Here is a 20,525-nt window from a genome sequence, read left to right as displayed (position 1 = left end):
ACAAGGCAAGGTATGTTTGGCAACGCTATGATCGACGAGTTACTTCCTGGTGTGTATGGAATTAAGCCTCAAAGTTCACTTGATTTTTCATGTCATTTCCATTGCATAATCTGAGTTATTATCGCTTGAGGCGTAACAAAAGATTGTAAATTTACGGTTTTCAGCCCAGGAAAGCCGTTGCACGTAGAAATCGCAACTAATCTCGTCCCTCAAACAGCGGTTTACGAGTTCTAGTTCCTATTGCCCTCGTAAAAGGAATTAACTGCACATAACTCTTCGCTAGCTGTGTGCTGATGTGATCACCTGTCAATAAGCGTCTGGTATGGTTGGCGGTTCCAGTCTCACAGAGAGAAACGTTTTTATCCCTTCTGTGAAAGAGCTACAAACAGTCAGATCAAACATCGATAACGAAATCGCAAGAAATTACTTCCAGCTCCTAGTGCAATAGTGAAAATTTACAATGCTGCACAACAGGTAACGCCTCTTTCCGCTATTGACAAGCAAACTTTGGGTTCCTAGGAATACGTAACTTTGTTTATGACATGTCACATTTGCATACCTGTTGAGTATGACAAAGGATACCAATTATACACGGATCCAATCGGAATCTAAGCGAGTAGTATGTATCTAATTCGTGCCAATAGAAGCTCGCTTGTGTACAGATACTCAGTTTTATAAAAACACACATTCGTCGTAAGATTGTCATGGGTAGTTTTATTTGATTTCTTATAATACAGTGCACAATTTTCGTAAGGTTTCTTTCAGTGTTGTTAAAACAATACTAAACATGAGAGAGAAATTAATCATCAACGATATATGCGAATTCTCTGATTTTATCTATGACATGAAACTTATCTATGACAGTCTGACAAAGCACGTGCAGTTTATTGATTACATGCAAGTAGAAAACTTGTTCTGAGTTAAAGCTGTTACACAATGTTTGAAGAAGAATAAAATGCCGCTACCAGACGACAGCTTACGTAGAAAATACTTTTCTGGCTATTTTGGCACGTTGCGGTTTCCCCATACATAATACAAAAGCTTCGAGATGCATCTGCTGCTTGGAAGTCTATTAAACCTGAAAAGAACAAAATGACGCAGAAGTTAGCCTTTTTCCACATGCGGCGTTTTGGGGTGAGAAGTGAAGGGCATTAAGTTTGAAGTTTCATTAAACTGATAACTTCAGAAAACAGCAGAATTGCTTTTTAAAAATATGTAGCAACGAATATAACAGAACCAGCGACGTCTTATCTATGGCCCTCAATGCTTACCATTACGCTACCAGCTCCCATATAGCTACTGCACCTCCAGAAGTCAACAACAGTTCCTCCAGAACTTCCCAATTCCACAGTGCTGTGAGATAATGCATATGGCCGGATCTAGACTTCCGAGAGACCGACAGTTACAGCTGTTCTTTTGCACTGCACAACGTTTTCAACAAACAGAACGCGCAGCAGAGTAGCTCAAATGGAAAGGAACACTTCCTATTTAAAATTTCTGCATCCTCCACTGTTGGCAGTTCTGTGGTGATGGTAATTACGTGATTTTATTTCGGTGTTTACAAAATAGAGTCAAATGTATGCACTGGGTAGCCGAGGTAGCTAGTTCATGGCGATTCGGTTAACCAAGTACATGAATGTACTGAACATACTGCAAACCACTACAGGGAGCCTGTGTGTCAGAATTCTCATCGAGTGTGTCGTAACGGCGCTATGATAGGAAAATTAACCACAGGGAAGATGATTTGGTGGTCTGGTGGATTGAGACTATGTTCTTATCATAATGGTCTCAGTTCGATTCTAACTTCTGCCTATGATTTTTAATAGGGAGAGACAGATTCTATTCTCTTCTGGCTACGCCAAGTGAAGAAGGTATAATGGCATTGTGGTCTGAAATTCACATTAAACATAAAGTCAGGAGTGGCGAAATGTGGGAACTCTATCGCCAGTAACCTTTCTTATACTAGTTATTTGTTTCTAGTAACGAAACAAACGCTATGTAGGGTCACAGGACACTTATTCCTTCTTTTATTTGAGCTTCTATATGTCGATAAAATTGGTTCTGAACTGGGAATTCTACTCAGACCGCCCTTAAAGCGGAATTTGATCCCTTCGTGACAATGCAGTTCGACTACTATTTGTTGTTTGTTCAAAACTGCACATTTCTCAACATCTCCACATACTGCACGTGGATGGGTTCGAATCCTTCCCCAGCACTAAAGTTTTCATTATGTATCATCAAGCTCTAGCATGAGAACACCTATCTGCTGGTGAATAATAATTTTGATTTTTAATGCATTTTCATTCGTTGTCAACACTAACGATATCTGACGTTCTAGACTCCCAGTGCGACACAGAACTATTTGAGAGATGACTGTAAGTTCAAGGATGTTATTTCGAGCTCCTGGTGGAGAAAAATTCGGTAGCTGACGTCTCTTTGTGTGTAGTCAACAACGATATATGTGGGATTCGATTCCCAGTCAGCACTGAACTCTTCTTCATGTTATTTCTATTTCAAACATTCTCACACGTCGCTGCTGGTGTAACAAACCCATATTTAACGTTCGTATTCTCTAGAATATAACAGCGATGGGTGCCGGGTTGGAGTCCGAGGAAGGAAAAAATTAATGTTACGTCTCGTCATTTCAGTTAAAACATCTAGCTACTGCCGAGAAAATCCGATATGTCACAGTTGATTGTGCTTCGATAACAATCCGATTAGGTTCTGGGTTTGAATCCCTGTCCAACACAAAGCTTTACCTCACGGCATTTCAAGTAAGTTACTTGTGAAGAAGCAATATTTAACATCTCTCGTAGTTCGTTAACAGGGACAATAGATGCTGGGTAGGAATTCGCGTCCGTTAAAAATGTTTACGTTATGTAATTTAAAGTTGATATTTGCTAACTGATACTGTCTAAAATTGAGGTTTATCACTCTCTGTACGCATAGTCAGGAATGACTGTTAGTTTCCGTCAGTCACGAAATCTTAGTCTGCATGACCTGGGTTTGAATCCATATGCAGAACGAGACGGTTCGTCGTGTCATTTGAAGTTCATACATATTCTCAACTAGCTGCTCGTGAATAACTTAAGTTTTTAATGTCGTTTTGTGTTAAATAACAAGTACGGTATGTTACTTTGAAGAGGAAATCATGAATACGACGAACTTACTACGTGCATTACCTATCTGACGTAATAATGAGAGTGATAGAATTTCACGTGTGTTATTTATTGTAATAAATGTGAGCTTACAAGCCTTAAGGACAGTCTTATCTGTGCTAAGGTGTTCCCTAATATTTGTAGTATCGTGATATTACTTTACATCTTGAATTATTGGGATACAGGGCAGAGTTTTCTAGTAGTGACTTGTTGGAACCATTTTCAATAGTCAAACGACTGTACCAAGGAGCGATTAGAGGACCTGCTAGACAGCTGCATTATGCGGTTTGCATGCGAATCAGGCGAAATGCAATTCAGGTCGTTCGGATACTTTTGAGCACGACTGTACATAACTGGCAGAAATCCTATACCCTCGGAGACAACGTTACAGTAGAAGGTGGAAGGTGCAGTTTTCGCCAATATATACCTAGCAAGCCAAACAAATATAGGATTAAGATATATGCTCTTGTGGATTCCCAAGTATTTTACCTATATAATTTGGAAATATACGCTGGGTTGCAACCAGAACGATTATATCACATAAGCAATAAACCTTCCAATGTTATTCTGTGACTATGTGAATCTATTTATCAACCAGGTCGAAATGTGACCGCAGGCAATTGGTTTACTAGTATTGGCTGGATAGAAGAGTAACGAAGGAGAAATCTTTTTTTTGATGGAACTATGAAGAAAAACAAGCGTGAGATTCCTCCGGAGTTTTTGCTACCAGTAAAGGAAGAGCTGCCAACAGTTCACTTTTAGGCTTCAAGAAAGGATGTAATCTAGTTTCCTAAGTTCCTAGAAAGGGGAAGTGTGTGATCCTGGCATCAAGTTTGCATGACGATAAATCGGTAGATGCTGACAGTGGAGATCAATTAAAGCCATCGATTGTAACAATTTATAATAGCACCAAAGGTGGAGTCGACACTACGGATAAGTTGACCTCTTCGTACAGTGTTACAAGAAACGTGCGCCATTGGACCACAGTTATATTTTTTGCAGTGTACAATATGAGTGGAATCAATGCACAAGTAATCTATTGTGGCAACCATGACTATTGTATCGGAAGAAAAGGATTCCTGAAACAACTATCTTACACATTAGTTCTACCTTACTTGGTTCGAAGAAGTTTGGACACCACAGAAGTTCACAGGGATCTTAAACTGAGGCTACAACATTATAGGCCAACGTGTGAAGATGAAGCAGAAGACGAAAGCAGAAAAGGAGAAAAAACAAATGCAAGCAAGAGGAGAGGGTGTAATACGTGCACAGTAAGAAAAAGAGTGACAAAATATTGTTGCAAAATTTGTCAAATACCAATCCGTTTGATGCACATTGAACTTTTTTGTTCTAACTGTGGTAAAAATCCTCATACACTCCTGGAAATGGAAAAAAGAACACATTGACACCGGTGTGTCAGACCCACCATACTTGCTCCGGACACTGCGAGAGGGCTGTACAAGCAATGATCACACGCACGGCACAGCGGACACACCAGGAACCGCGGTGTTGGCCGTCGAATGGCGCTAGCTGCGCAGCATTTGTGCACCGCCGCCGTCAGTGTCAGCCAGTTTGCCGTGGCATACGGAGCTCCATCGCAGTCTTTAACACTGGTAGCATGCCGCGACAGCGTGGACGTGAACCGTATGTGCAGTTGACGGACTTTGAGCGAGGGCGTATAGTGGGCATGCGGGAGGCCGGGTGGACGTACCGCCGAATTGCTCAGCACGTGGGGCGTGAGGTCTCCACAGTACATCGATGTTGTCGCCAGTGGTCGGCGGAAGGTGCACGTGCCCGTCGACCTGGGACCGGACCGCAGCGACGCACGGATGCACGCCAAGACTGTAGGATCCTACGCAGTGCCGTAGGGGACCGCACCGCCACTTCCCAGCAAATTAGGGACACTGTTGCTCCTGGGGTATCGGCGAGGACCATTCGCAACCGTCTCCATGAAGCTGGGCTACGGTCCCGCATACCGTTAGGCCGTCTTCCGCTCACGCCCCAACATCGTGCAGCCCGCCTCCAGTGGCGTCGCGACAGGCGTGAATGGAGGGGCGAATGGAGACGTGTCGTCTTCAGCGATGAGAGTCGCTTCTGCCTTGGTGCCAATGATGGTCGTATGCGTGTTTGGCGCCGTGCAGGTGAGCGCCACAATCAGGACTGCATACGACCGAGGCACACAGGGCCAACACCCGGCATCATGGTGTGGGGAGCGATCTCCTACACTGGCCGTACACCACTGGTGATCGTCGAGGGGACACTGAATAGTGCACGGTACATCCAAACCGTCATCGAACCCATCGTTCTACCATTCCTAGACCGGCAAGGGAACTTGCTGTTCCAACAGGACAATGCACGTCCGCATGTATCCCGTGCCACCCAACGTGCTCTAGAAGGTGTAAGTCAACTACCCTGGCCAGCAAGATCTCCGGATCTGTCCCCCATTGAGCATGTTTGGGACTGGATGAAGCGTCGTCTCACGCGGTCTGCACGTCCAGCACGAACGCTGGTCCAACTGAGGCGCCAGGTGGAAATGGCATGGCAAGTCGTTCCACAGGACTACATCCAGCATCTCTACGATCGTCTCCATGGGAGAATAGCAGCCTGCATTGCTGCGAAAGGTGGATATACACTGTACTAGTGCCGACATTGTGCATGCTCTGTTGTCTGTGTCTATGTGCCTGTGGTTCTGTCAGTGTGATCATGTGATGTATCTGACCCCAGGAATGTGTCAATAAAGTTTCCCCTTCCTGGGACAATGAATTCACGGTGTTCTCATTTCAATTTCCAGGAGTGTATATTGCCACAGTCCAAAAGTGACGATAACACAACTGAGTAAGTAATGGCACCATTGTTATTGTGTTACAATGTCATCTTTGCCTTTCTGTAAAGGTATTTGTCATTTATAATGAGCTTAATTAGTGAAATGTAATAAAGAAGCAAGTGAAAAAAGGCGATGTTATCATTTGTTACCACAGTCCAACACTGAAGAAAAGAAATCTGAATGAAAACTATTTCTATTGCTGTTGTGCTCTTTTGTCTTCTCTGTCTTTCTTTAAAGATATTTTTAATTTATTGTGTGTTTTGTTAATGAAATTCAGTAAATAATCAGGTGAATAAGCGACATGATAAATTTGATACACCGTACCCGATCTCGTTGCGAATAACACCGCGCCCACAGAAGGTTAACCAATAACGTTACGCGACTTTGTAAACATCTTATGACATCGCCACAATGTTGCCTGGGCTCTATAGACTGTTTCCACCTGCAGCCATTCGTGCTTCGCAGTTGAAAGTGGGCAACAGCGCTGCAAGCTGGCAGGGATCTTCTTACACTGTCTAGATTATAGTTCTGAATCTACGTATACATCTATATGGATAGCGGTTCACAACCCCACAACAAGTCACAGCAGTCCACTCACCTCACCGCCTCCCCATACCGAACCCAGGGTTATTGTGCGGTTCGGCCCCCAGTGGAGCACCTCCCTCCCCCACCCCTCCAGCACCTCCGTCCCCCCCCCCCCCCCCCCCCCCCCGCCGGGAACGTCTCACACCAGACAAGTGTAGCCCCAAGTGTTTGCGTGGTAGAGTAATTTTGGTGTAGGCGTACGTGGAGACAGTGTTTGCGCAGCAATCACCAATAGTGTAACTGAGGTGGAATAATAGGAACCAGCCCGCATTCGCCGAGGCAGATGGAAAGCCGCCTTAAAAACCATCCACAGAGGGGCCAGCACACCGAACCTCGACACTAATCCGCCAGGTGGATTTGTGCCGGGGGCCGGCACACCTTCCTGCCCGGAAAGCAGTACGTTAGACTGCACGGCTAACCATCGGGCTTGCGTACTTTACATTTGTCTCAGGTATAGAAGTATCTATTCTCTGGACCTGCTGATATATCAGGTATCTGTTGAATGGTTAACTGACATAACCCGGAAAGCATAGAATCAGGCAGGCCGCTGGTGGCCGAGCGGTTCTAGGCGCTTCAAAAAAATGGTTCAAATGGCTCTGAGCACTATGCGACTTAACTTCTGAGGTCATCAGTCGCCTAGAACTTAGAACTAATTAAACCTAACTAGCCTAAGGACATCACACACATCCATGCCCGTGGCAGGATTCGAACCTGCGACCGTAGCGGTCGCTCGGCTCCAGACTGTCTAGGCGCTTCAGTCTGGAATCGCGCGACCGCTACGGTCGCAGGTTCGAATCCTGCCTCGGGCATGGATGTGTGTGATGTCAAAAAATGGTTCAAATGGCTCTGAGCACTATGCGACTTAACTTCTGAGGTCATCAGTCGCCTAGAACTTAGAACTAATTAAACCTAACTAACCTAAGGACATCACACACATCCATGCCCGAGGCAGGATTCGAACCTGCGACCGCAGCGGTCGTTCGGCTCCAGACTGTAGCGCCTAGAACTCCGGCTGGTCTGTGTGATGTCCTTAGGTTAGTTAGGTTTAAGTAGTTCTAAGGTGTAGGGGACTGATGACCTCAGATGTTAAGTCACATAGTGCTCAGAGCCATTTGAACCATAGAATAAGGAAAATTGTAAATTTCTGACGGGACGTAGTATCGGAAATAAGAATAATATAGTGTAACTTTGAAATGGGTTCAGTAAACCAAATCTATATGCTATAGAATTAGGAAACAAAAAAGTTCCATATTGGTCAGATCATATGAGCAAAAATATTAGTGAGTAATCACAGTGTGCAATTATACAGGGTGAACATTAATAAAACCGACGAAATACAGGGACGTATTCGTGACTGGAAATGGAGGAAAATAAGGCCTATGAACATGTGTCCGGAAATGGACGGTGTGTGTGCGACGACAACAAATCGTCCCAGAATACAGTTCAGAACTCTGTCGCATCCACCTCAAAACATACGTTCAAAGTGGCCTCCAAGGGATGCAATGTCAAGTGGGGTACACATAATCGTACTTTGGCTTACATCATGTTGGCGGGCTACCTGCCTGGAGCTTGTTCGTCTCAGTGTCTTCTAGAACCTGGTCCTCCAAATCTGGCGGACGCACAGTCCGCAGCCTCCCTGCACCTTCGTTCGTTTGTCTGTAAGGACCCATGATGACACAAACGCTAGAAATGGGCTTTAAATGTTGCGTGATGGGGTTGGTGTCCATGAGGGTACTTTTTAGGTGCTGCCTCTCGACCGTTTCCATCTGATTGCCTGTATACAACACCATCTCGGTTTGCTCTCTATATGAATACCGGACCATTCTGCTGCTTGCAGTTAGCTGCGTCATTTACATAGCCTGAAACACACAAAGAACACACGTCAAATGGTCGAGGAAGTGTCATCCGTCAGCGTCATCTACCGTGGCTGATGCATTTCGGAATACATCTTCGTAGGACCTTTCTTCCTCTATTCCCAGTCAGTAAACCGCCCCTGCAGTTTGTCGGTTTTATTAATGTTCACCGTGTATATGTAAATCTCTGCAGAGAACGATCAAAGGCAAAATTTGGGACGAAATTATTGGAAGAAGGGAGGAGTGTTGGCCGGCCGGTGTGGCCGAGCGGTTCTAGACGCTACAGTCTGGAACCGCTACGGTCGCAGGTTCGAATCCTGCATCGGGCATTGATATATGTGATGTCCTTAGGTTAGTTAGGTTTAAGTAGTTCTAAGTTCTAGGGGACTGATGACCTCAGATGTTAAGTCCCATAGTTCTCAGAGCCATTTGAACCATTTGAAGAGTGAAGAGTGGCTCTCTCAGAGCCATTTGAACCGTTTGAGGCGTGTTGCGCCGCAGAAAAAAATCAGTGTATAAGCCTAATTTTTTTAAAGTTCTACCACACAAGCTCAGAGCGGAGGAAGCCAGCTCGGGGTCAGTGTGCCAATTGGAATGTCCACACGGCGTACTGCCCATGTAGCGGAAGACAGGGTACCAGGCGAGCATTGCCACACAATCCCCCAACGAGGGTAGCAAAAGGGTAAACGCCACAATACGGCGTAGCAGGGCAGTATGACGTAGCACTCTCTAACTTCAAGCGCCTGAGCGCAACTGCAATAGTCAAACGTTGCTGAAAGTCCCGAGTTCGGCGAGCCTGAATAATTATTGAACCATCACCCGCAGAGGCAAGTAACACTGACGAGACGAATAATCGAGGCCGTCGCCCCCCCCCCCCCCCCCCCGGGTAGCTGTGTGGTCAGAGCAACAGAATGTCAATCCCAAGGGCCCGGGTTCGATTCCCAGCTGGGCGGAGATTTTCTCCGCTCAGGGACTGGGTGTTGTGTTGTCCTAATCATTATCGTTTCATCCCCATCGACGCGCAAATCGCCGAAGTGGCGTCAAATCGAAAGACTTGCATCCGGCGAACGGTCTACCCGACGAGAGGCCCTAGTCACCCGACATTTATTTATTTTATCGAGGGCCAGTTCGATCATGCACCCGGAGCCACCGCGTCATGGGCGTGGGCTCGGCTCTTCAAATGAAGGAGGCCAGAGAAACATTCGGTCGTGCCACCATTCTGTACGTGTTGCCAGAAGAGATAGAATGATGATCTATTGAGTTTGACTGGCATGCTGCCAGCACCCCTCCCATTGACGGTCAACCGCGGATGATCTGCAAAATGTCATCTGCACACTGTCCAGGTGTTGCGCATTTGCGCAGCCACCTGGCCAACTCGTGAACATCTACTGCAGTCTTGGTAAAACCATGATGGACGACCAGGGCCTAGTCCTCACAACAACCGACGTCCTCACAACAACCAACGTACTCACAACAACCGACGTCCTGTACCACACAGTCGGCTATCCTCGGCTGAGCGCATGACGTGGTGCCTGTGAGAGAGCTGAGGTGTAAGGGCCGCACTGTACCGCAGAAACAGGGGCGGGAGCCGTTCAGCTGTCCCCACACTGCCGCCTCCACAACACGGCTGCCGCTCATTGACCTGCAGCTCCGATGTCACAGCTCACTGGCGGGGCTCAGAAGCAATTCCTTGCAGCTCGCGCTGATGCCCGATCGCAGTCTGACACACTGAGACAACCTTATAACTCTGTTACTCATCTAGGCAAACACACGTTATTACAGATACCCCGGTGTCACTAAAGCATCTGTGCGTAGTGTGACCACTCTTCCACACTCCATGCTCAGTCTGACACAGACAACCTTATAATTCTGTTACTTATGTAGGCAAACACACGTTATTACATATACCCCTGTGTCACTAATGCATCTGTGCGTAGTTTGGACCACCCTTCCACACTCCATGCTCGGCCTCCTGCACATAAAGTGACCCCAACTCCCTCGGTCGCAACATATGTCTGCAATGTCGTACACGATGGCTTGTCTTGCCGCTGTAAAACCTATATCACTATTGTTTGACTATTGTGTGCTAGAGCTTATGCAGTTACACAGCCAGTTAATTCCTATATTAGCGCCGATTATATGGTATACACTTCGACATAATCATCAGTCTCAAGAACAAATGGCTACCGAAGTTCAGGACACTATTAAAAACTGATTAGTATAATGCTATTATCACAGTCTGAGGGAAACCGACTCTAGAAGAAAATAGATACGAAGGAGTTCTATTACTGTACGTTGTCTCAGCTGCTATTTCACTTCAAGGTCTCACAGTTAACTCACTGACGGACGACAGCCTGACAAACATCTGGATGTTATGGTTGCCAGGCTGTAAAGAAGGAGTGCGCTGGTAGGCCTTGATGTCCTTGTGCAGATCTTGCATAACGTTTCACTGTCTGTCTTTCTCTGTAGCCTGTGTGTTAATTTAATCTCCCTTGCTTGACGTTGAAGGGAACGAATCAGCTCTCTTCTATAAACATTTTGGAGAAGCTGGAACGGGCTGACTGCCGTTTAGCTGAGGGAGATGGCACATGCTTTGGAATTTAAATAATTTAAAATACTCTAAAACAGCTAAACTCTTTAAATTAGTTGAGAAAGGAAACTGAGGAAAACTGACAACATGAGCATTGTTTTTATGGTTTCAGCAAGATCCCGAACCAGCCTAGGAGCTAAATTTATAAGTCCGAATGAAACAATTCATTCGTTATAGACAGAAAAGGTTATAAGCAGAGAGGGCAGGTTTTGTTGAGTAAAGTAGCGCATTAAAGCCAGATGCGGATAAGGATCCCCTGTCGTTGAAAAACGCTACCGGGAAGAAGAAGAGCATTGCAGTATAGGGCAGAATTACTTATTACAGTTTAAAATTGTGCCAGTTAAATCAAAAAGTACTGACGTCGCCAGAAAGAAGTGGCGTTAACAGAACGCCTATGGCGGGTGGCGTGCCAGTCGCAATGGGCTCTTTATGTTAGCCGGTTATGTGAATCTGCTGCACTTCCGTATTGCACGGCATCGTACTGCACGACAAGCGGACCACCGAATTGTACGGGATGGTACCGAAATGTTCTGGTAACGTTGACGTTGGGTTAGCAGCGGCCAAAGTAGACATCTATTTTATACCTCTTGGAGCACGGCTTGGTGACCAGTATTTGAAAGACGGGTTAAATGTACTGGTCTACATAGTTAAAAGCCGCTCTGACCATTGGACAGAAAATCTTTCGAAATTTTGGTGAATTTAAGAACCGCTCTCGGAAGCTTGTAAGGCACCTGATGATCCTTCGTTACTTAACCATAGATTGCACTTAGGCTGCTAGGAATTAAAGTTGCGATTGTGTACTACTGTGGCCTGCTTCAAGAGCACGCTCAGCAAATGAGAACTCCTGGCCTGTTACTTAGTTCAGCTCAATAATTTCACCCGTTAACTTTTTCTCGGCTGTGTCTGATAATGACGCTTTCTAAGAACGCGGATTTAACAGAAGCAGCAATAAAAGTTCCCCATATAAGTCTTTCTGGATCAAAGAATATTGCCGAACCATAGAGAACGAAACTTTTGGCAAGTTACCGAAGAGTAGAATCACGGAAGGAATAACTCTCTTGTATGTCTGTCTCGGCCTCATATTTTGTAACTACTCTATCCTAAGAGATACGTGATAAATGATACCGATCCTGGAAAACCTCTCAGACGACGAGAGCACAAAACTTTGCAAAGATTCAACCACTCATTCCTAAGATAACATGGAATTCAAGGTTAAAAATTTCACAGCTTCATACAATAGCAAGTTTAAACCTTATTAATTTTCGAAGCCTATCTTTCGCGACTGAGAGTCAAACTCGCCCACTTTTTTGTTTTGTTTTGTTTTAGGGCGCAAAAACAACTGGGGTCATACGCGCCCAAGTCAAAACTATAGAATACGAACACAGAGAGGAGGGAAACAACTATACGTCAGTCCCAATGGACAGAACAGGAGACAGCTAAAAACAGGCACGTAGAGAAAGGGCTAAAAAAACATATAAAAATGGAGGTCCAAAACTAAAAATTAAATGGCCTTCGCCACATTGCTTCGGCTGATAAAAAGTAAAACGCTGTCGACAACCCCCGCGTCATTCACTAAAACGGCTGATAAATCAGACGGCAAACCCAAGCTGGAACGTAAATTGTTAAAAAAAGGGTATTCCAGCAGGAAGTGGCGAACAGTTAAAATTTGGGGGCAATGCGTACGAAGTGGTGCGGTAGCGCGACTGAGCAAATGACGATGGCTTAAAGGGCAGTGCCCAATACGCAGTATCACGAACCCTGTCTGACAGCCAGAAATATATGTCTATATGACAAAATATTTTTCAAGAGACAGACAGTAATAACTAAATTTCAAGATGTGAAGACTTCGAGCAACAGAAAATGCATTACGTGATTGCCTCAGCACCTGTGCACCAGCAGCTGATGCCGAAGGAAGAAATCGCCTGCACTCGCTTTTATAATTGGTTATTTGTCCACAGTGTTAATCCCTAGACCTATTATTTATTTACTTCCAATGATGGACACCATATAACTTACTACTAGCGAATTACGACTGTCAATTATTAAAATCATCAGCATTAAAGTGTTATAACATACAAAAAAGAAAAGCTAATAATAACAATGTTTACGTATTTCTTTCATTTGGAGCGATAATAGGTAATTAACTAAGAGTAAGATGAACCGAGACTTGAATGTAACTATAACAAAAGAATACTTAATTTGTAAAGGTATTAAATAACGATGTGATTTGTTAAATAGTTAGACAGCTAGAAGATAAATAAATACAACAAATAAATAAAAAATTGAGTTCATTTTAACACACATTATTACGAAATTATGTTGACGGCTAATTAATAGTCGACAATTAACTCTTTTCATATTATACTTTGTCGAAAGACTCTCTATAGCCCACATATCATTTTTAGACTCTGCAAATAAGAGACAGCAGAAATATGACTGCAGTAATTTTACTGATTCATTTTAAGGAGGTCATATATGCAGGCTTCTGTACAATAAGCTTCCTCTGTGACAGAAAGAAATTTCTATGGGAGTGCCTAGACACCTTCAACATTATGAATCGTAGGCGCTTTCTACTCCTGGAGTGAAATGTTATCCAGGTGTAACATTTCCTAAAAGATGGCCAAAGCGATGACTAACCTTGGCTATGAAAGACGCTGGACCATACACGATTAGATTTTTGTATTAGAGACATGAATAAAATCCGAAGTTGAAACAATCAAAACACACTAAATTGCCGATAGCATTAATTATAGCACTCTCCCCCGTGCTAAAATGTCAAAATGATAAATATTTGTCTGTACTGAGAGAACCAAAATATGAACTGAACTCAACAGTGGAATTTACGAAAGCTTTAATTTCAAATGATAAATTTTATACGTTTGTTTCTCAATTAATAATCACATCTGTAAGTTATTTGGGTGCCTTTGATAATCGTGTATAAAAAGATATAACTGTATACGTGGCTAGAAATTGGATACGTATTTACAGGAAACTGTTTTATCTCAAAATTGTCAATGATATAACAAATATTTACTGTCTTAGTTGTTAATGATGTCAGATAAAGACAAATCAGAGAAGTATCCGGAAGGGATTGCTGTATTCATGCGTTTGTCGCATAAGTAGTTTTTAAGACCGATGGGGAATAACACTCAGGCCATTATTATTGTTCCCGTTCTTTACTGAAGCAGCGCTGCTTTAACACAGTACTTCTGGTACCAATATTTGTACAACGATGAATACTATTCGAAGTTCACGCCTTTCTGCTGCACGAAATTCATACAATAAATTGTCAAAGGACAAACAAATAAATCAATGTGTTGTGCCAAGTACATGTAATAAAACAGTACGTTTCAGCAGGATGAAATTTTGGTATCTTCACTCTTCCTATGTAAATTTTCAGTCGCAAAATGAGCATAATGCGACTATACTGCTAGGGACAGCAGCAAATCGAATACGTCAGCACACGTTTTTCACTGTCGATATGACTCCGTTGTACACAGCAAATACGAACTGATTAGTGAGTCACACTGCCAGGTAAACAGTACACCTGCTCAAGGGGTCATGAGCTTCTTTTGGAAATGTGCAACATCGCGTCTTCTGTCATTGTTCACTCTTATAATTGCATTTCTTTGAAAATACACGACCATCAGGGATGCCAACACTGAGTGTTCATTTACTGTGAGTACGCCACAGTTACCGCTTATCTAACATACGTTCTACAATCCCTGTTACATAGTTATACAAGATGTTAGTACTCTGCGCTCCAGAGGAGACGTATTAACTAAACTACGTATGCGCACTCCATTGTCACAGATGTTTATTGTGGTGCAAGGAAATACCGTAAAAAGATAACTCGTGTTCGCCGGAATAATTGAATTGCTCCTATAAAACAAGTTAAGTAAACAACGATAAAAACTGCCACAAATATTTTGTTTGGTTACTGTTCTCTTACAGCATAAATCACATTTCTGTTTACTTTAGTGTACCGGTACTTGGTAAGTTCGTACACTATAGGCGTCTCTCTTTTATATCGTATTAATATTTTGCGTTTCAGATTACTTCCATTTCATCTAGAAAAACCATTCTTACTCATATGCAATAACAAGCGAAAACGATTTATGCTATGGATGTGCTATTTGCAGCTTGGACGTCGTCAGTATTTTTTCACAGTGAACTGGACATGCACCGTAATGAATAAAAAAGCTTTTCCCTCAACAATATTTACAGGCAAATGCCAATGGAATTACTTCCAGTTGTTCGAATTAAGAAGTAAGATCAAGGTATGATTTAATCATAAGGTGAAAATTCAACAAGAAACGTTTACTTCTCATCCACTCAATGGTTTCCATGACTCATTATACAAAACTACCCGTTTTTAAAATTTTTCAGTGGCTCAAAATGAGGTTTTGCTTGAAAACAGTATCACTTCTATGGGCAAATGAAAAAATGAGTATACCAACAATTGAACATATTTCGTGTTCATTTCGCTACGACCTTATTGACATGTTAACGGCAGTAAACAGCGCAAACGGATGTTGTTACTACCGACGCCCGAGAGTATCGTCACTGATGGGAATTCTAATGGCAGTATTGCCCCAGCAGAAAACCGATTTTGCTTAAAATTGTGCTGAGTCACAATAATTGTGTGAAATGTAATCACGAGTTTAATTTCAGACCACTGACAAATGTAACTATGCATGAAGTGTGAGAAAGTATTTTTCTTAAATTACTCATTTTACTGCACATTTCTTTCACGAATACCTTTCAGAAATAAGACATTCAGGATTGAAACAGTGCGTTTTTCTTTGGGAACAGCATTAAACCTCCTACTCAAGTATGAATAGACACATACACCTGTCATTAAACGTCACGGATACCCTTCGAAATACACGAACTTATCAATGAAAGAAGAAAATTCTGGAATGTAGAGATCAGATGAAAAGCTAGCGGTGCAGTTATTTTAGTAAATTCAACAAGAGAGACAAGAAACAAAGTCACAGTGAATGAAAGTGACATCTAAACAGGTTGTACAAGAGAAAGTCGTAGAAAAAACTGATGCTATTTGTCAGCAGAAAGAGTAGATGGATGATAGACACTTAAAAATATGTGTTCTGTACAAAAGATATTGTGCATTTTCACAGAATAGGACTAAACGGCTGAACTGGAAGGGATGTATGTTCCAGCGATGGGGTCAGAGTGTGATGGAACAAGGAATCATTTCCCTATGAAAGAAACAGCAGTAATTATGAAACATCTTAAAAGATACTAAAATCAAAGGGAAGACTGAAAGCCAGAAGGCTGATGTCAAAATCTAGAAGGTAGGAGAGTTATAATCAAACACCCAGCAAAATATCGTCTGTACACAGCTAAACAAGGCAACAGCAGATTAACGTCAGAACTGCCAGCTAATCGTGACCACATCGGTTGGACGCTAGACGAATGGAAAACCATGGCCTCGCCAGATGAGTCCCGATTCCGATGGTAAGAGCTAATGGTATGGTTCGAGTGTGGCGCAGACTCCAAGTTGTCGACAAGGCACTGTGCAAGCTGGTCGCCGCTCCATAATGATGTGGGCTGTTTTTACATGGAATGGACTGGGACCTATGGTCCAACTGAACCGATCATTGACTGGAAATGGCTATTTTCGCCTACTTGGGGACCATTTACAGCCGTTCATGGCCTTCATGTTCCCACACAACGAAGGAATTTTTATAGATGACAATGCGCCACAATTGCTCGCGATTGGTTTGAAGAACATTCTGGATAGACCCCCCGAGCGAATGATTTGTCACCCATATAGCCCATCATGAATCCCATCGAATATTTTTGGGACATAATCGAGAGGCTAGTTTGTGCACCAAATCCTGCACCGGCAACACTTTTGGAATTATGAACAGCTATAAAGGCAGTATGGCTCAGTATTTCTGCAGGAAACTCCCAACGACTTGTTGAGTCCATGCAACTTCAAGCAGCTGCACAAAATAGGGTGAACGGAGGTCCGCCACGATGTTAGCAGGTATCGCTTGACTTTTGTCATCTCAGTGTTTGTTACTGTAACAGATATTCAGAGACGAACGGTGAAGAACAGGTTGAAACAAACACATGGATGACTCGTGATAAAACGTTAAACATTATATACCAGGCCGGCCGCGGTGGCCGAGCGGTTCTAGGCGCTTCAGTCTGGAACCGCGTGACTGCTACGGTCGCAGGTTCGAATCCTGTCTCGGGCATGGATGTGTGTGATGTCCTTAGGTTAGTTAGATTTAAGTAGTTATAAGTTCTAGGGGACTGACGACCTCAGATATTAAATCCCATAGTGCTCAGAGCCATTAGAACCACCATACACAAAATATACTGTACCATGAGACAAAATCCTATGTACACATTTGGGACCAATGAAAATGATTTGTTATGTAAATATCGTCACCTTATGATCGATCTGCAAAACAGGTTATGATGTAGCCAACTGAAATCTTTATTTTCCCTTTTACTGCTCTACCCGTTTGACGAAGTCTTCATTGCGACCAGCTCCATTAGATTACAGCCTTACTACTCTTGTTTTGCTGCAACTGGACGGACAGTTCCTTCTTGCATATTCCAGAGGAAAGAATCTTATTTTAGGTTGCACAGTCGATTAACCTTGCAAATTTAGCAATGTAGATGAGTTACAACCTGATAATGTTTAAAATCCGACTGACGAGCATACCTTCGGACGCCATGATGCGATGAGCCTCTGAGCTTGCAAGATGAACTGAACAGTGGGGAGCCAGAACTGAAGACCAACATCCAGTGGCAGAGCAAAGTGGCGCGCTCGTGTCTAATCTCTAGAAATGATTTGCAAGGGTCTGTTCTCTTCCGTTGAACATTATTCCTTAAGTCGTCGCCATAAATAACCGGGATCACAGCCCGTCAGCCACGGCCTAGACAGATATGCACAAGCGCGGGCGACTTCGCACCCTTCTCTAGTGATGAAACGCCTTGCCAAAAGTGGAGCACTGCCTAAGACATTGGGCTCTCTTTGGGAGTAGCAGGGTTCATACCCAGTCAAGTAATCCTCATTTACCTTTTCTATGGTTTCGCTAAATGGCTTTGGGTGAATGGCCGTCTGGTTCAGTCACTTTTCCCCACCTGCATGAAAATCGGATTGCACCCCTTTCCCGATGTCGCAGGGAAGCTAAAAGTTCAATCTCCCTTCTTCCAATGGCCTTAGGGTTAATTTGTAGCATCTGCTGAATGTAGACTACGTAAATTATTCGCAACAACACGATGGACTATACTGCCCGATTTACTGTCTATTCGGTAAACACCAAAAGGAACAGAAAATTTCCGTTTGCAGTAGCAACGAAACGTAAGATATCTGATCAAAAGAAGCATGATGAAAACATTCCGTACAAAGTAACTGGTATGCTCAAAAAACAATCAGCAACAGGACTAAAATTCGAGTACCTCTGCAAAGCTTCCTGGATGACACGATGTACACCAAGAAAGTCAAGAAGAAACTGAAGGTATGTAACACCTACAAAAAAATTTATTGATTTTTTCATTCCTCGAATCACTATTTGGGAGTGGAATTGATTATTTCGATACATGAGTGAATGAGACAGGCGATATAAGTAAAATTACTCCTGATGTTGCTATTCAACATAATTAGTGTGAAAGCACACGTGAAAAATTAAGACACACGGACATCTAAAATAAAAATAAACAAATGTAGTTTCCTCAAATTGTCTGTCAAATTTTCTCTCGCCCTTGCTGGTTCCAGTCTTCGAATGTACTCGTGTAAAAACATCATAAATAGAACGAATAATAGCAGAAGCATAAACAGCAGCAAAGGCTTCAGTTTCCATTGCATTATATGAACCTTCCGATATCTCCAAGTGTCTTTCAGGTGTACAACTTTCTTTCATGACTCTTAAACCAATTCATTGCAATGATTAAATTATTTTATGTGCAAAATTCTACTAGGCGGTTTCCTCTTCCATCCTTTTCCCCAGTCCAAGTTCTCTTACTATTTCTTCCCCTCGACGTTTTCCTGCTACTGAATTCCAGTCATCCATCGTAATCAAATTTTCGCCTCCCTTCGCTGTCTCAGTCATTTCTTTTATCTCATCATACATCCTTTCAATCTCCTTATTGTCAGCGGATTTAAAAGGCATATAAACTTGCACTATTGTGGTGGGAACTGGCTTTTTGTCTATCTTGGCAACGGTAATGCGCTCATTACACTGCTCTCCCGAACTACTGTTTTCTTATTCGTTATTAGATCTTCTCCTGCATTTCTTTTACTTGATTTTGTGTTGATAACCTTGTACACACCTGAACAAAAAGCCTGTTTTTCGTGCCACTGCTCTTCACTATTCTCCATTATACTCACTTCAACCTATATTTTCCTCTTTTTGCCTTCTCTAACACATCTACCTTATAAAGGGGTCTAACACCCCACACCTCGACCCTTGAAACGCCAGATTTATTTTCCCTGATAACAGCATTTTCATGGATAGTTCCCGACCGGACATACGAATGGGGAACTATGTTATATTTCACCTACGAGGATGCCATCATCATAAAACCGTACATTAGGGCTACATGTTTACGGGAAATGTAACAGACGTAGTTCCCCCCATCCACTCCTCTCCTACCAGCAGAAAATCTTCTCTAACTCACCTCACATCCCGCCCCACCACACACGCTGAGGTATCAACTTGTTCGAACAAAACCGGAATACGTAATTGCTACTGACCAGTAGTACGTTCGAGTTCCGGTTCAATACACTGTTTTAATGTCCCGTGGAGTTCCACACCAGTGCAAGATCCACAGCAAGACGTCAGAGTGACAGTTCGTTATGGGCACCGAAACAGTGCTAAAATTAATTTAAATTAGACAACAATTTCTAATAATTTTTCGTTGGTGATGTTAACATTTAGGTACTAAGGATGCGCTAGCGTTTCCATATCACCTGACAGTAAGTAACTACTTCTATGCGTTCTGATCTCCACAGGTGACTCTAAAGACTTATAATTACATTGTAAACAATGACGTTTCATTAAAATTACCCGAATCTTTGGCATTTCCAGTGGACAGTGAGAACAATTATCAAATGAAATGTTGAAATATTTTCCGTGAGGTTTCGGCTTTGCAGCCGGATGATATCTTTTTACGATATTTTGGCTGAATATCCAGCTACTATATTCATGAGAGTATGCAAGTAAAGGCAAGCTCTGAGACTAAACCTTTAGATGCTAGTCAGGAATGTTGATTAAACAATGGTATAAATACAAGCCGCACACATTAACACCAAACTGATCTTTAATTATGTTCTGAGGTGAAAAGAACGCAGAAAGCACTTTAAGGAGGTCTGGAATTTAACAGAGGATTTTGGCACACAGTCTAGTAATCAGCAGCTTCTTCTCTAGTAACCACACCATGGTGATGACCTTGTCTTTTCCATTATCACCATCCAAACCAGCTGGCTGTGTATTTGATCATATCTACTTCTGACTGCGGAGTAGAGAAGG

The 20,525-nt window shown here is 43.0% G+C and overlaps 1 protein-coding gene across 2 annotated transcripts in view; it reads right to left on the bottom strand.

Moving 5' to 3' along the window:
* LOC126455670 (sialin-like) overlaps nucleotides 1-17,766 on the bottom strand; it is a 159,432-nt gene extending 141,666 nt beyond the window's left edge. For both annotated transcript variants that reach the window (XM_050091441.1, XM_050091440.1), the window contains exon 1: nucleotides 17,717-17,766. In XM_050091441.1, the coding sequence (XP_049947398.1) occupies nucleotides 17,717-17,729 (13 nt within the window). In that variant the 5' untranslated portion in view covers nucleotides 17,730-17,766. The remainder of the gene's footprint in view (nucleotides 1-17,716) is intronic.
* Between the last annotated feature and the right edge of the window lie 2,759 nt (nucleotides 17,767-20,525).

The sequence above is a fragment of the Schistocerca serialis genome, chromosome 2 (assembly GCF_023864345.2).
Source record: "Schistocerca serialis cubense isolate TAMUIC-IGC-003099 chromosome 2, iqSchSeri2.2, whole genome shotgun sequence".
In the NCBI taxonomy this organism is placed as follows: Eukaryota; Metazoa; Arthropoda; class Insecta; order Orthoptera; family Acrididae; genus Schistocerca; species Schistocerca serialis.
This window is presented reverse-complemented; position numbering and strand designations above follow the sequence as displayed.